At 35.5% G+C, this 16,125-nt stretch overlaps 1 protein-coding gene across 3 annotated transcripts in view; it reads left to right on the forward strand.

Annotated features, from left to right (window-relative positions):
- Window positions 1-16,125, forward strand: part of ELMOD1 (ELMO domain containing 1) — a 60,721-nt gene that overhangs the window by 19,707 nt on the left and 24,889 nt on the right. The window contains exons 2-6 of one of the 3 annotated variants that reach the window (XM_015590572.2): window positions 2,240-2,341; window positions 8,891-9,025; window positions 13,367-13,512; window positions 13,650-13,678; window positions 14,507-14,604. In XM_015590572.2, the coding sequence (XP_015446058.1) occupies window positions 13,368-13,512; window positions 13,650-13,678; window positions 14,507-14,604 (272 nt within the window). In that variant the 5' untranslated portion in view covers window positions 2,240-2,341; window positions 8,891-9,025; window position 13,367. Of the gene's footprint in view, window positions 1-1,522; window positions 1,613-2,239; window positions 2,342-8,890; window positions 9,026-13,366; window positions 13,513-13,649; window positions 13,679-14,506; window positions 14,605-16,125 lie in introns of all 3 variants that reach the window. The other 2 variants (XM_015590571.2, XM_006913423.3) reach the window with 2 other exon arrangements.

The following is a 16,125-nucleotide window of genomic DNA, read 5'->3' on the forward strand; positions in this document are numbered from 1 at the left end:
CCTTTCTTGCTTTTCCGTATCTTGCCATCCCTATTTTTGCCAGTCTCTCTTAGCAAGCACCAGGTAACAAGGGCATGTTGAACATTTCCCCCTCTATGCACTGTGTATCATCTTGCTTCTAGGACTTTGCATGTACTATCTGAGGAATCTCCTGACTCCTATATCTAAGATAATCTCACACTGTCGCAGCACCCATTTTCACTTGTAAAACTATGTTTAAGTACCTGTTTCTCCAAATCATCTATCTTCCCTCAAGATTGTTGGGTCTGGAGGATGGAACCCATGCCCCTCTTTCCTAATTCCTCACCATGTATCCCTAATTGCCTAATTTTGTGTCTAGAGCATAGTAGGTATTAATATATTGTAATAAATTTTTTATTTTAATAGTTTTAGATTTACAGAAAAGTTACAAAGATAGCACAGAGTGTTCTTTTATTGGCACCCAGTTTCCCCTATTGTAAACATCTTATGTTGTTAATATGACACATTTGTCACAACCAAAGGACCAATATTGATGACTAATTAACTAAAATCTACGCTTATTCGGATTTCCTTAGTTTTGACCTAATGTCCTCTTTTTTGTTTCAGAATTCCATCCAGGATACCACGTTACATTTAGTAGTCATATCTTCTTAGCCACCTCTTGGCCATGATAGTCTCTCAAACTTCTCTTGTTTTTGATGATCTTGGGAATTTTGAGGAGTACTGGTTAGGTATTTTGTGGAATACCCCTCCTTTGAGAGGTATTCCACAAAATACCTAACCAGTACTCCTCATCGAACGTCTGTCTGATGTTTTTATCATGCTTAGGCTGGGGTAATGGGTTTGGAGGTGGAAGGTAAAGTGCCATTTTCATCACATATGTCAAGAATACATACTATCACCATGAATTATCACTATGGTGGTAACCTCCATCCCCTAGATGAAATAGTATTTGTCAGGTTTCTCTCCTGCTAAGTTACTCATTCCCCCTTCTATATTGTACTCAAGAAGTTACTACGTCCAGACTCCATGATGCTCCACCTCCTTGAGGGCAGGGTATCTACGTAAATTATTTGGAATTCTTTTGTACAGGAGAAGTATATATTCTCTATTTAGTCATTTATATCAGTATGAAATTATGGATACTTATTTTATACTTTGAGTTATAATCCAGTACTACTTATTCTATTACTCATTGTTCCAGTTTTAGGCATTAGGAGGTCTTTCAGTTGGCTCCTGTGTTTGATACATCCTTCAGCATTTGTCTTTTGAGAACTTCTTTACTTTCTGGCACAGCAAGATGCCTCAGGCTCACCTTGTATATTCCCTGCCTCAGCTCTAGAATCAGCCATTTCTCCAAGGAACCCTGGTTCCTTATGTCTGAGAATGCTTCAGAAACTATAATCTGGGCTCTGGGTGGACACTAGCACTTTTTAGTTAAAATTCGGATTCATTTTTTAAAGCCACAAAAGTACAAAGAATAATATATATTCCCACCACCTCAAATGAACATATTTTTTTTCCTTTTATTTTGCTTCAGAAATAAAACACAAAGTCGAAGACCATTTTCCCCTTCAGTCTCTCATGTTGCCATTGCAGCTGGTGTTCCATTTGTCTCTTCTTTCGTGAGGTAACTTCTCTCTGCTGTAGTTTTGAGCCTCTCTTCTCTCTAGTCTGTTTCATCCCAACTTTGTAGGCAGCTTCTGGTGTCCTCTTTCTTAAAAGGAAAAGATTAATTCCTAGTATTATAGACTTTGGGAAAGCAAATTGTGTGACACCTTTTTTTTTTTTTTTTTTTCAGCTTAAAGACATTACCAATTGCTTCTAGTTATTTTTGAGTTCACAGCTGAGGCTGCCAGATTTAAGTTCATCAGATACCTGGAAATCAGGACACTAACTTTATGGTTTTTCATTTTTATTTTTCTTATAAATACTGTCAGAAATACTATATTTCTTATAAATACAGATATAGGAATAATATCCAAAATAGAGAAAAAGCATGCTATTGAAATGATTGCTCGTGAAACTAATAATTTCTCCAGCAAGTGACTTAAAATGAAAGGCTAATTATATAATTGCAAAATGAAAGGCTTTAGCTATAGTCTCCATCCATTGAATTGCATTGCTATGTGGGTGTTTGATTGATAATGTTCTGGGTGCCATATAACACATTGTCTTCTTACTAAGGTAAGCAGAAATTTGGGGCTTGGGATTTCCAGCCCCCTTAATACTAAATATATCTAATTTCTCCCCACAGCTTACATTTACTTTGACAAAGGCAAATTCGAAAGCAATTGCCTGAGGGTAGTTTGGAAATCATTTGGATAATCAAAACAGGCACGATGAAGCACTTCCTGAGGTAAGTGTTTATGGTTCCCCAGTTGAACTCTCTAAAATGGAGGAACTTCCTTGCCAATTAGGATATTTCTGTTCACCATTTGTGACTCGGTAACCAGGTCTCTTATTATTGCCTAAAATAGCATTGTATTTGGGCTAAGAATAATTTGGTCATGAGGTTCCCCTGCTGACTCTATGTGCATATTGATGCTGAAAGAACACTTAGAAGTAATAGATTATAAGCAATTATAAGAGCGCATGGGCACAAAAACATGGGAAGGGAGCACTTTGGACTACCTTAATGCCTTGTGTCTCTAAAGAGTGGTATGCTGCTGGCCTTGAAGTTTGAGAATTAGTAGTCAAGGAATCAGTATAATTTGTGTAGAATCATATTCTTGAATTAAGTAATTTTAAATATCCCTTAATTTAGATTTTAGTTGGCTGGCCAATCCATACAGGTATTTTCGAATGTTTCTTTTTGGTAAAAATATGTAGTCCAAGCTTCTGCTCTTCCTGCCTCAGTGATGTCCCTGAAATCTGCATTAATTGTTGATTCCCTGAAGACTGTGCTGTATAGAGCACCATGTAAGTTGGTATGTTTTGGGGTCATCTTGTTTTTTTTTTGAAAGCCATTTGGCTGGACCTATAATTATAATTATTTCCAAGAGTATTGACAGTCATTCATAATTCTATTAATACAATCTTCAAAGAAATTTTATATCATATTAAAATATGACAAAATAAAGTTAGGCTTGCCCTGAAAATTAGAAAAGAAAACATGCTTTTCAGACTATTGAGTTTTTTTCCTGCAAAATGGTGGCCCACCTCTATTACATTCTTGTCCCTTGCTCTAGCTTGTTTTCTCTAAGCAAATGATTAGTGGGCTTGCTTCTTTTAGGAAATTACCTAGTTCTTTCAGTGGCTACAATTTAAGATTTTCTTTTCCCCACTGGTTTTGGTTGCAGCCAAAGGGGTTGTTCTTGGAGCACCTAGGTCAGTTTGTCTGGTGCAGCTACTGGTATTTACTGGATCTTTCCTTCCAGGAGGTTACTATTAAACTGTTTACATGCATTAGCATTTACAGACATACTCCTCAACCTGTTTATCTCAGCTAAGTTAAAGGATAGTATTTGATAAATCACTAGGACATTTGCCAGCAAGGTATTGGATCTATGTTTTTGGTTCCCATGGTAATAACCCATCTATTTACACATTCATGAAAATGAAGGTGTAAGTGGTGTTATTAATTAATCCCTTGGTATTTATGAAACCCTCCTGCATAAAAATGTAATGTCTTTTAGCCGTAGAATCATGTTAACAGAAAGCTGTAGTGTCAGATGAAACTTTGAAGTCAGGAGCTCCTTCTGTGAAAGGGGAGATGGTAGTGGTCAGGTCTGCGCCAAGACTTGTGCTACTAGATTTCTTCTTCAGTGTCTTACTTGATTTAGAAAAATTTGAGCAGCCTCACACCCAGCCATTTTAGGAGAAATGGTAGCATGTTTTTTCTGTTAGTTTTTTGTTGAATTGAATAGGACCGACACTATGTTTAGTATAGATTATAACATTTTAAAAATTAATTTATATTTGATGATTTAGAATGGGAACTGTGAAAATCTACCATTGTAATTTCACACAAACTAACACCAAGGATAATGGAACTAGCACATTTCTATCAGTTATGTGCTCTGATACAAATTTTTCTTTTTTAACTTGGCACATATATTTCATGAATATTATTTGACATTGATTATTTATGTGAAACTGAGGCTATGATAATAGAAAGAAACTTGAGGATTTTCATTGACTATTGGTTTTGATAATAAAAGGAAACTCGATCATCGCCCCTCCTTAGTTGATTATTGCTTTTGGCTTTAATTTTTGTTTTTAATCCTTTTTATTATGTTATAATGTGTGTGAATTCATTATATGTTAATCCACATGGAATTTGGAAGGCTAAGAGGGCAAGGAGTAGTAATCTTGCATTATAAGCTCTATCAGATCATTTAGATTGCCTTTTATTCCCTGTAGTCCATTCACACAGATGTCGGACAATTTTGGCAATCTTTTTGTTTGAACCAAAGAGGTTATGTAAACATAAGCTGCATAAATCAGGTTTTAATTCCTGAGCTCAGCAAATATATTATGTGGAATAAGGAGTTGACTTTCACTGAGAAAAATTTGGTGTCATTTAAAAACCCACAGAATGATTAATCTGTCAACTTCTGAGTTGCTCTAGGATGAAATGCTCCATGTACAGCCCCAGAAGAAATGAGGTTAATCTTAAAGAAGCCAAGTTGTGGGAAAGAATGGATTTGGTCCACATTTCATATACATGGTACCCACACTGTGCTCTCTTCAGCTCGCTGCTACCATCAAATATATTAATGGCGTAACTACTCAGTATAAAGGAGTGGAGAAAATATTTGATGTTTATCTTTAAAAAATTACACGAGATATTAGAAACAAATGCTACAGGGTTAGTACATCCATCTGAAGGGTGTATTTTAAATCGAGAGTAGATGTGGGATATTGGATAAGTACATCATAGTCACCCAATATGACTTTAGCCATGGTTTGCATTAAAAGAAAAACAAAGATTTAAATAGAGAATAAAGTGTGTCTGTGTATGATCAGAAAAAGATGGGGTAGTTTTTGAGCCCCAAATAAAACTGAGGCTTAGGGTTCAATTCAAATAATATATTTTATTAATTTTTAATGTAATTGGTGTATATAATAGGGAGAATCTAAGGCTTATATTGAAGATATTTTCCCTTGCTAGGATTTAGTTATTGAGATTATATTTTTTAAAGTTATCAGACATTTTCATTTTGAAAATTTCTGATACAAGAAATCTTTTAAGTCACCCCATGTAAATTATTGCTTCCAGCTATCCTGGCCGCAGGATCTCAGTTTCTTAGCCATGGACTTCACTGTGTATTTTTATTCCTGAGGCAGAAGAGAAGGAAAGCATCTGCCAAACTCAAACCTCCATGAGAGACACTTTGAGCAATATAGCAGACTTGTACCCATGTTTTGGCTGTGAAGCAATTGAGAGGGAAACAGAGACTCATGGACATGGACAATAGACTAGTGGTTACCAGAAGGAAGCGGGAGAGCGGGGAGGATGTAGGTAGATGGGGTAAAAGGGGTCAAATATGTGGTGACAGAAAGAAATCTAACTATGGGAAGTGAACACAATGCAAATATATGCTTTACGGTTAAATCGTATACCTGAAACTTACTGGATTTTGTTGATCAATGTCACCTCCCCCCAAAAAAGTATTTTACTACTATAATTAGGTAAATAAAGTCTTCCAGTGAGCAAAAATATCTGTAAATTGGGTTTTATAAGTCATTCACAATTAATATCTCACTCCACTGACTCATTTAGTAAGCATTTACTGCTAACAATTGTAATACCATACCACATTTTAAATTATTATTTTCTATTAACAACAATTGTAAAAAGCAGGAATTAATATCCCATTACACAGTGCAGGGCAAGAAGGCTTAACAAAGTTAAGTAACTCACCCAAGGGCTCACGGGTATTTGAATGCAGGCTTGTCTGACTTCAAAGCTGTCTCATAATTTGCGCATTGTGTTACCCCCTCACTGTGTGTCTACTCTGAGGCATGGATGATATAAAAATGAGTATGAGGTGGTCTCTGCCCTGAAGTAACATACCACCTGATAAGGAGATGAGGTACATGTGTACAAAACTAAGATATAAAAAGGGATGTGATCAATGACATGCTACAGGCATTTTGTGGCAGGAGTATTGAGGGAAGGCTTCACTGAGGTGATATTGAGATAAAGGGAGCACTAGCATGTTAATACTTTAAATAAAGTTAGAGGGTGTGGGAGATGGAAGAAGATGCTGTGTACAAAGCCCAAGAGAGTGTGACCAGCTGCCTCAAGCAGCAAGTGGTCCAGATTTGTTGGCTGTAGACCCTGTTTAGGGTGAGTAGAAGCTAAGTTGTAGAGATAAAGTTGGGGGCAGTTCTCGGACGCTTTTACAAGCGTGGCATAAAACACCCCAGAAGCATGGTAACATTTTTGCCCAAACCTGAAGTGGACCTTAAAGATCAGGGGAGTCAGACAAAAAAATCTTTTTCCCTTGCAACATGTATCTAGCCTTCCCTTAGAGCTAGAAATCTAGTCCACTTTACAAATGAGAGACAAAGGCCAGGAGGAGCAAAGTGGCTTGATCAAATGTCATAGAGATCATAGTGGCAAATTGACACTAGACTTGACATTGGACTTCCAGACACCCCTTTTTATTTAGGCACTATTTCCATTCAGCACACATTGATTTCCACTGCTTTTGAGGAGCATAAGGTGCAGGGTCATATAGTTGTTCCAGAATTTGATTAACGTAGCTTGAGGCATCGACTGAGCTTGAGATATAGAAGCTAAGTACTGAAAGGGGGTTTATGGCCTGCACATCCAAATACCACTCTCCCTGTAGACTGATATGTTGTCTCTTTTTTAGGATACAGACACACACGCATCATGTATGTATATACATACATAAATATACATATATGTACACATACATGTATATGTATGTATATACACATTGTATACATACAAATACACATATATCTACACATACATATATTTTAACTTATTTTGTACCCTGCATTTGAATAAAAACTTTCTAAACTCTTATTGAAATATGTCAACCTGAAGAGTTTTCTAGGCAATATCCTGTAGGTGACCCCACCAGAGTCCGCCTGTGGCCATCAAGCTGCCACTAGAAATTCGTTTAGCACTCCATCTTTGGCACCCCAGCTCTCCCGCCCCTCAGTTTTCTCTCAGCTTCTCAGGGCCAAACCCTTCAGCCACTTCCCTGGTCATTAAGCCCCTCGTACGGAGCATGAGAAAAATGAAAGCCCTGGTTTGAATTTCACTTATTTAACTATTGTATTTTTCACTTTTGTTCTGAAGTAAGGCATGCTGATTTTCATATTGTTCTTGCCTCCTTGTCAGGATAATTAAGAGTTGGCTTTACTGTCCAGTCTCAGAGAAAGGCATTTTCTCTCCTCTGCCTCTCTAATACTCTAAGCAATTTATTTTACAGAATTATCACACTCTTTTTTAACTTTTTGTTTTTATTGTCATTTCCTTACTATATTATAAGTTCCTCGTGGACAGGGATAGCATGTGGTTGCAGTGAAATTAAGTTCTTAATTCATATTTGCTTTTCCCCCTCTACCATCATCCCCACACTTTTTCCTTCTGTACTATACAGCTGGTTTTCTCATTTAGTATTTGTTCAGTTTAGTGAAGGAATAAGTAAAGTACCTTTCAGTGATCACTTTTAATTTTTCCCTGATGCATTTGAAATCTCTTTCCCTCAACAACTTTAGGTCTTTAACTCAACAAAAATTAATTTATTAATAATACCAAGAATTTACTCTAACCTGGTTCTGATGGTATATGTCTGTATGTGTGTGTGTATATATATACATATATATAAATAAATTATATTATGTAGTGTAAATAATATAGCAATAAATAAATTATATTATCTATAATATATTTTATGTAGTAATAAATTATGTAGTATTAAGTAAATTATATTATCTATAATAGTAATAGGCTCACTCCTTATTTATATCCACCACTTTTTAGAAGATTTTGAGGCCTATTATGGATGATGACTTTCTTTTATTTATAAATTTATTTAATTTTGGTGCTTTAAAAATATTTTTATTTACAATAAAAGTTCATATTTGAGATTACATTGAAATACCTTTTAAACGTCAATGTGTAATGTGTTTTCTGCTTCCTTTATAAATGAATCAATAAAAGTGTTATCCAAATAGCAAAAAAAAACTTTAAAAATCTTGTAAAATGTATTTAAGCATCGAATTTTGAAGTGAATAGTGATGTCATTAATAAAATAAGATAAACTTGTGCCTCTTTGTCTTTGAAAGGAAAAAGATGAGCCATTGGTTAGTTTTTTAGTTATCCCATATAGGCCATTGCTCTAATCCCTCAGATAAAATTTCCCTGGAATGTAAAAACAGTGCCCTTTACTATAGCAATAGTATCCATAGCAGATTTGTACCCACCACTTTTTAAAGGCAGCATGATCTCTTCAGATAAAGAATGATGGCAAAGACCATGGAGCCCACACTGCCAGGGTACTGCGTGCTACCTCGCAGCTGCTCAGTGGGAAGAATATACTCTTGTTTTTCTAGAGGCCCTCAGATGATTTCTTTGTATGATTTCACATTTCCAGTTCATGGATCAAATCCTCTGCAGCCTCTCTTTCTAGTAGGAAGCTCATTATAGAGAGGGCCCCATCTACTAGGCCAATTGACAAGTCAATTTAACTGATGGCCAGTGCCCCTGATTAGAAACTTCAATAGAGCAACTAAAATTTTTCAGAATGTCATTTTAGAAAGTGAATGAAATGCAGGAATCATTGAGCAATTTGCTGTTCTTTATTTTCGTTTACATGAAAAGTGTTTCGTTTAGGAAACTGTGGTTAGAACCAAGAACTTTGATTATTTTGTACACTTCCTTCCTCACCAATAGTGTACTTCTTATTTATTACAGGATTTCTTCAAGCAAGAATTAACTTTCATTAGCAAATCCATTGAAACTGTTCAAAATAAGCCACTTTTCTCTTATTATTGCAAAGAAGACATCAGAGTCACACATTTAAGATGATGGAGTAGTGTTGCATTACAGGTACTCACTCACATCCCTTCACCTTGCACACAGGAGGCCTCATGGTTCTAGTGCATCTCCTGTTTCAGAGGCCCCATCCCTGCTGAATGGATTCTCTTCACAGGGCACAACAAGACAGGAGCTCACTTTTATTTGGTAGCAGAGATATGATCCATGGTGAATAATTTACACTGGGTGGCTATTCTGGTTCAAGCTAGAGAACGAATGTTAAATAATAAAAGTGATCATAATTGCCTTTAGAAAGAAAACTGCTGTGAAATCAGCCATAAACTTCACTCTGCAGCATACTAATAAATGGCAGTAACAGAAAACATTGGAAATAGAGCATGTGTAAATAGCCCTTATTAAATCAGATTCTCCCAGGGCTTAAGCAAGTCATTCATCTTAGGAAGCTGCAGTAACTCCTTTTGGAACACTGTCAAAAAAGACGTGATTAAAAAACAGAAACAAACATAAAAAAACTACTGTCTATGCATGTAGTTATTAAAAATAGGAGATTGTGATCAGTATTTTCTACTCTTAGTCTTAAAACTTTGGTTGTTATGCCTACAAAATGTAGCACTTTTCAATAGTGAGTTGAGAATCTGCCATCAGAACTAAGAAAACTAAGACTAGTATTATGAAGGGAAAAAAAAATGTTCCCCTAATTAAAACTAGGTTTACTTGTTTGCTGATTCAGGCCAAGAGTTAAAAACAAGCAGAACTATAAACTCCCTGAACATAGGGGATGGTGGAGAGGGCATGGCTGTAAGTCTTATTCTAAGTGTAGGAACAGAAGGATGAGATTAAAGAAAGCAAATGGCATCTGCCTCATAGGTATATTTGAGATACCTTCTCTCAAGGCACGCAGTCAGAAACATAAGGAGAGAAAGGAAATTAAAAGGGCAAAAGATTCTATGAATCCAAAAATACTTAAGCTCAGATAAGAAATAAACACTCTTCTCTCCCTCCCTCCCTCTATCCCTCCCTTCTTTCTAAACCAACGACTGATTAGCTTTGGAGCATTTAATGATCCATTTCTTAATTTCTTCCTTTTCAGGATAGACATGCCAAACCCATTTCATATTATCCCAAAATATTTAAACATGTTTATTGTTTTTCTCTGGACTTTCAGCAGGTTTTCCATAAACTTTAAAATTTAGGGACTTTAATAGATTCACAAATTTAAGAAGTGAGCTTCTGGTCAACCATCCTGAAACGCTCATGTGGAGGTTTTGCTGATCTGGTCCTTTCATGAGGAAGCCACCTGGTATTGTTTCTGTCATCAAAATAAGCCTTCCAAAGTCAGAGATAGCACTGTTGTTTCCACCTCTGACCATGCCTTAGATTTATGATCTAAATGCACAATAAATTATATTCGTCAAAACATTGTTTGGCCTGATGATCTGGCTTGAAAAAATATAATACCTAGCATAACAGGAAAATATAGTGCCTCACATAGGAAGCTGGCCTTTTAATGAAGTATTTGTTGGTATATTGGCCCATTAGAAAAACAAGGAAAATATATGTCTTTGATAATAAATAGCATCAGGACAACTGGCCCAGAAATTACAAAAGGGTAAGGAAACAGTGTATAAATGTCACTTCACAATTGAAATGGACATTTATTTCTCTTTCATGATTTGTGATATTGTTTATATGATTATGTAAGAAGGATGTGAAATACCTCACAGAGTGGTGAGCCCTAAAAAATGATGCAGCATCTCTAACCTCCTCACTGTAGGTTTCCACTGGATTTCCCTGTCTTTGACAGTTTGAACATCCTCCTGGGAGTTGAAAAAAAAGAAAAGCAAATAGTCTTTTCTCTCCTTTTAGTAAGGCTGTCTTAATGCAAAAGAGTTCCTCAGACATTTTCTTCTCATATGCAAGGAAGCCAGTGGGAGAAATTACAGATGGGCTATAAGTCACTTTACATCTGGAAGTTTCTTGCCACCCAGGATGACGCTCGAGGTCTCAAGCCATGTTTTTGTATAGATCTGATGGAGAAGTTGCACAGGGAGAGCTTTCTGTAGTTTAATTTAAGCTATAATATGGTTCAATGGTTTGTACCTTAAGTAGGGTGAATACAAGGATTCTCCTTAAACAATCCTCCTCTCCAGGAAGATTTAGTACCACAAAAACCTGATTATCATGGAGTCCTGACACACAGACTTAAAAGAGACCTCATTTGAGGAGTTGGACCACATGCTGGGCAAACTTTACTAGAAATTGTAGTTTACACTACCATAAGGACAGATATTATGGAAAGCTTTTATCCTTGACTTAGTAGTAGGGATAATGCCAAACAGTAATTAATATCATTATTATTTTGCTGGTGACCAGTTCACAGAGAGAGTGCTCAATTTTTCTGGCATAGCTATCCAATAGTTGGAAAAATGGAAAACATTTTCCAAGAAAGCAAATTGAGGTTTTATGAAATTTCTTACTCAACTAATTAAAATTTTCCACTAAATTCATTTTTAGGATTACTCTTTTTGGGGGAGGCAGGGGGGAAGGTGATAACCTAAATCCTAATAGATCTTAGAACATATTGGAGTAAAGCAGTTGAATTTCAGACTTTACGACATAGTAAATTCAGTTTTTGTCTTTCAACAGAATCTAACTTCACTTAGAAATTTTATATGTACTTTTGTAATGGCTTTGGTGATTATCTTATACATTTTAATTGTCATTGCAGCTTTCTTTTTCTTAAATAAAATAATATATATTTATTATAGAAAAAAGAAAATATCCTTGCCCAAAAAAGAAAATGAAAACTACTCATAATTCCATTACTCAGAGATATCACTGTTAACATTTTTGTTGTGAATCCTACCAGTCTTTCTCTCCTTGTTTATATATCATCATTAAAAATTTTTTATTAACTTCTAAAGAAAAAATAAGTCATCCCATACAAATTCCTTTCTAACTTTTTTCTATTTGATAAGCATATTCTGGACATTTTCTCATGTTATTAGATGTTCTAGAACACAATTTTATTGCCTGCAAAGGACTCCATTATGTTATCTTAGTGTAATGGTTTGGTTACTTATACTGTTTCTTCCATTCCCTTTGCATTTATGTGATCTAGACCTTCTGCTTTTATGCAAGTTAGCTTTTAGAAATTTTTATTTTTAACACATGCTGTTCAAGATATTGGAGCCAGAGCAATTTGAGCAAAGGAACAAACAATCAAGATGTTGCTTCATATTCAGAGATGGATCACAGCATGAGGCTGTTAACTACTCTAATTCATCTGAATGACCCTGGATCACCTTATGTTAAAACTAGAGGGGAAATGGTGAATGTTAGAGAAAAGGAAACATCTTTTAGAAATGACACCAATAGGAAGTAATATAAATAATTCTGCCTCCTAGGAATGCATAGTGCTACATATAAATTCCTGGATGATAAGTCCTCTTTACTGCTATATCTTGAGTCATTTTGAGACTCTGAACAGTACCATGAGGTGGTAGACACTGACATTAAAAATAAAAGCCAGCATAAAACACAAATTCACATGCCAGAGATGTGAAAAAGTACATGATTTGTGGCAATATACTTTATAGTCTGTTGAGGTGTTACTGGAGGGAGATAGAGTGTGCAATAAAGAAAACATTGTTTAGTAGGAACTCAAAACAAACTTGTCAAGAGGTAGATTCTTTGGAAGGTTTAGATCAGAGGATGTTGGAGAACCAAAGGTCAAGGTGCTCCTTCAGTGGACTTGTGAGGAGGCCTCTGGAAAGTCCAAGGAGAATTGGTGTTGGTCAGAAGAGAAGATAGGTAGCCACACAACCAAGTTCTCGAGCAGGACAAAGTGTCTAAAGGAAAGCAGAGGGAAGGAAGAAAGAATGGAAACAAAGGAAGAAGTAAAATAGTGGCCCAAAAAAGAAAGTAAGGATGGGCTGGAAATGAAGCAGGGAGAGCTGAGAGGCTGTCTGCCGAGGCAGGAGAGGAGAGTTGCCATGGCGCGTTCATTCCCAGTGTCGAAGGGAGAGACAGCATCTAGAACGCACAGATGCTATTTTCAATGTGCTGATTTATTTTCAAAATGTTTTAAGGCAAAGATCAGAAAGGAAAGGATTCCCATGCCTCAGCCTCAGTATCGAATTTGCTAGAATGGGGCATTCTGAAGTCGCATGCAGTCGTAGTGTGTCCTCACAGACCTTGGGCTTCCCTCGCAATGATGGGTTTTTTAGCTACTTCGGATAAAATAACATGCATTAGAAAACCAAAATAAGCGTGTAATCCCAGAAGTCTAATGGTTGGTTTTCTTCTGGGCTTCTTTTCTTGCTGGTGGTGGCTGCTTTCTGTTCTCTTCCAGAGTTCTGTTGGAAGGGTGCTGTCTTTTGTTTTTGACAGAATGTTGATCCAGTTGTGCCTGTATTTTTACTGTAAATTTCTGTGGCGCTGCCTGAAGTTTGTAATGCGGAAGCTGACTGGAAGATGTGAACTGCAACGGATCTGTTTCAGTACCAAGCCTGGAGCTTTGAGAACCATGAAAATTGGTAAGTATGAAACAAAGAAGTAAGCAAAAGGTAGGCTTGGTGGAATTGAGGATACAGTGTTATATTTCAGTGTAGTAATTTTAAACCACTTGTAAAGGATAATTTTTGAATGATTTTTTTAATTATCTCTTTTACAGAAACATCACTGAGGAATTCAAAAAGTAAAGTAAGTGCAATTGTTTCTATATTTTTTAGCAACTTTGTACTTGGAAGCTCACATCCGTCATCAAAAAGTAGAAATTTTAAAAAACAAAATATACCATAGGATATGAAAATTAATATAAACTGTGAAAAAAGAATTACCTGTTCATCACTGTTCACTGTCCTTTTAACATGAAAGCAGCCAGTGTATGTGAATTTTTATGCAGATGTATGATGTACATATTACTTCACTGTTGAATTCATCCTTTTTTATATATCTCTTCCCAAATCATAAATATTCTTTGAAAATAAGAGCGGCATTAATGCTCTAGTGTTTCCTCAATGTCCAAATCATTTAACTTTATACTCAGGATTTTTAAAGAAAATCAAGGAAGTCACTATCCTACCTTATAGCACATAGTTAAGTATCCACATGAGAGAAAAACTGCTTTTTTTCCCCCAAGATTCTTGAATATTATTAAATTTTGGCATCCTTAAGACTTTATCCCTCACGTGCTTCACTCAGTCATAGACATAATGGAAACCACATATGTTGGGTAAGAAAAAGAAAATAAAATATTTTAATGGAAGTAGCTCGATACAGATGAAAATGTTTAAAAAAATGTATTTTTGTTTTACGTTATTACCTTAACTAGGAAAATTGTACTACCTCCATTGTGAACATGTCAGATTTACTAGAATTCTAATACTAAGTCAATTTTGCTTTTAGTTTAGTTTAACATCCTCATGGAGAAGCTTTAAACAAATGCTAGAAGGAAGGCCCTATCTGAATAGACCTCATTTAAGCCACTGGTCTTCATGACAGGGGAACTGATTGAAATATGTTTTCTAGCTGTTGCAGACTGCAGTGAGTGTTCACCCTGATGCTATTGAAAAAACTATAGAAGACATCATGGAACTGAAAAAAATTAACCCTGACATAAATCCACAGTAAGAATATATTTATTATTTTGTAAATATAGAACACAAGTCACATGGTCACATATTTATTATTTCTATGGCACTCTCTCTCTCCACCTCTCCAATCCACAAACAATCCTTTGCAATATTTTGACTTTCAGATGGAGAATAAAGAAAAAAGTTTCATTTTCATATTTGTAAATAGCAGCAACTTTGTACTTCTCTTGTGATTTATGCTTATGCCCCTGGTATCAGAAGATGAAATAAAGGGAGCTCATTCATCAACAGTCACTCCATACAGTGCCAGTATTTTACATTGAGATAAAAGTTCAAATTGTTAATGTGCCTAAGCTGATTCTGCTCCACAGAATATTCCTTCAGTTCATGGCAGGCTGAAAATCTTGGAGATAGTTTCAACCTGCTCGTCAAGAAGACAGGCATGTGTGGGAGGGAGAGATAGTTTTTATAGGAAGACTTTAGAACTGCTGTCATCTCATCTTGAAAGTATTAAAATGAATTTGGCAATGTACATGCCATTTAAAATTAGCTTTATATTTTTCCTTGGAAACAGGAATTTTTCAGTCAAATTTTCAGCTGAGGTATTGGTTAGAATAAATTCTGCATGCAGATATATTTAGAGACAGTTTAGGTAGGTAACAATCAAACTGTCTTTTAGATATGCATGAGAACTTCAGATGTTGTCACTGAGAAAGGCTTTTAATTGCCATAGACAGGGAGCTGTAGTGGAAGGGAATTTCAGAGTTCACTTTGCATATGTCTGTCTCTTAGAGGGATTCCTGGTACTTGCTAATTGGGGCTCATCAGAAAACTCCATTTCCACATAGTCTCCATAGCACTTTTCTGCAGACACCAGCTAATTAGTTGCCTTTTTATTATTCAGCCATTAAAGATGATTTAATTATGCAGTAAATGACTTTGAAACCTTCTGACATATATTTTATTTGTCTGAGAAGGTGATAAGAAGGCAATTCATTTTAAATTAAGTTGAATGAAAAAATTTAAGACTGCAATTGGGCCTGAGGGATGTATTAGATCTATAATCATATTTAAAGATTAGGTTAGATTTAATAGCAAACCTTTTCTGTCTCTTCTGTGGAAGTTGTATGTTTCATTCAAGAACATTTTCTTGCAATCTATTCTTTTAATTTTCTTTAAGCAAAAAAAACTCTTAGTGGTAGTAGATTGTGTTTTTATATCTCAATATAGATTTTAGTTCTTTTTTTCCAGATTGACATTGGCAAAATGTGATTTTAAAAATTTAAATAATTTTATGGAAAAATATCAAGAAATAGGCCTAGGGGAAATGTTTTATAATTTATCAAACCATTAATACTATTAACCTAACTTTGTTTTAATTACTTTTTTTTTAATTTTTTAAAATTAATTTATTTTTCTATTTGAAAAAATAATTAAAATTTTTTTCCCTCATCTACCTTCCCCTGCCCCCTCCCCCCTACCCTCTAGTAACCACTAGTCCATTGTCCATGTCTATGAGTCTCTGTTTGTTTGTCCTGTTCATTTGTTGCTTTT

This window comes from Pteropus alecto, unplaced genomic scaffold, assembly GCF_000325575.1.
Source record: "Pteropus alecto unplaced genomic scaffold, ASM32557v1 scaffold385, whole genome shotgun sequence".
NCBI lineage: Eukaryota > Metazoa > Chordata > Mammalia > Chiroptera > Pteropodidae > Pteropus > Pteropus alecto.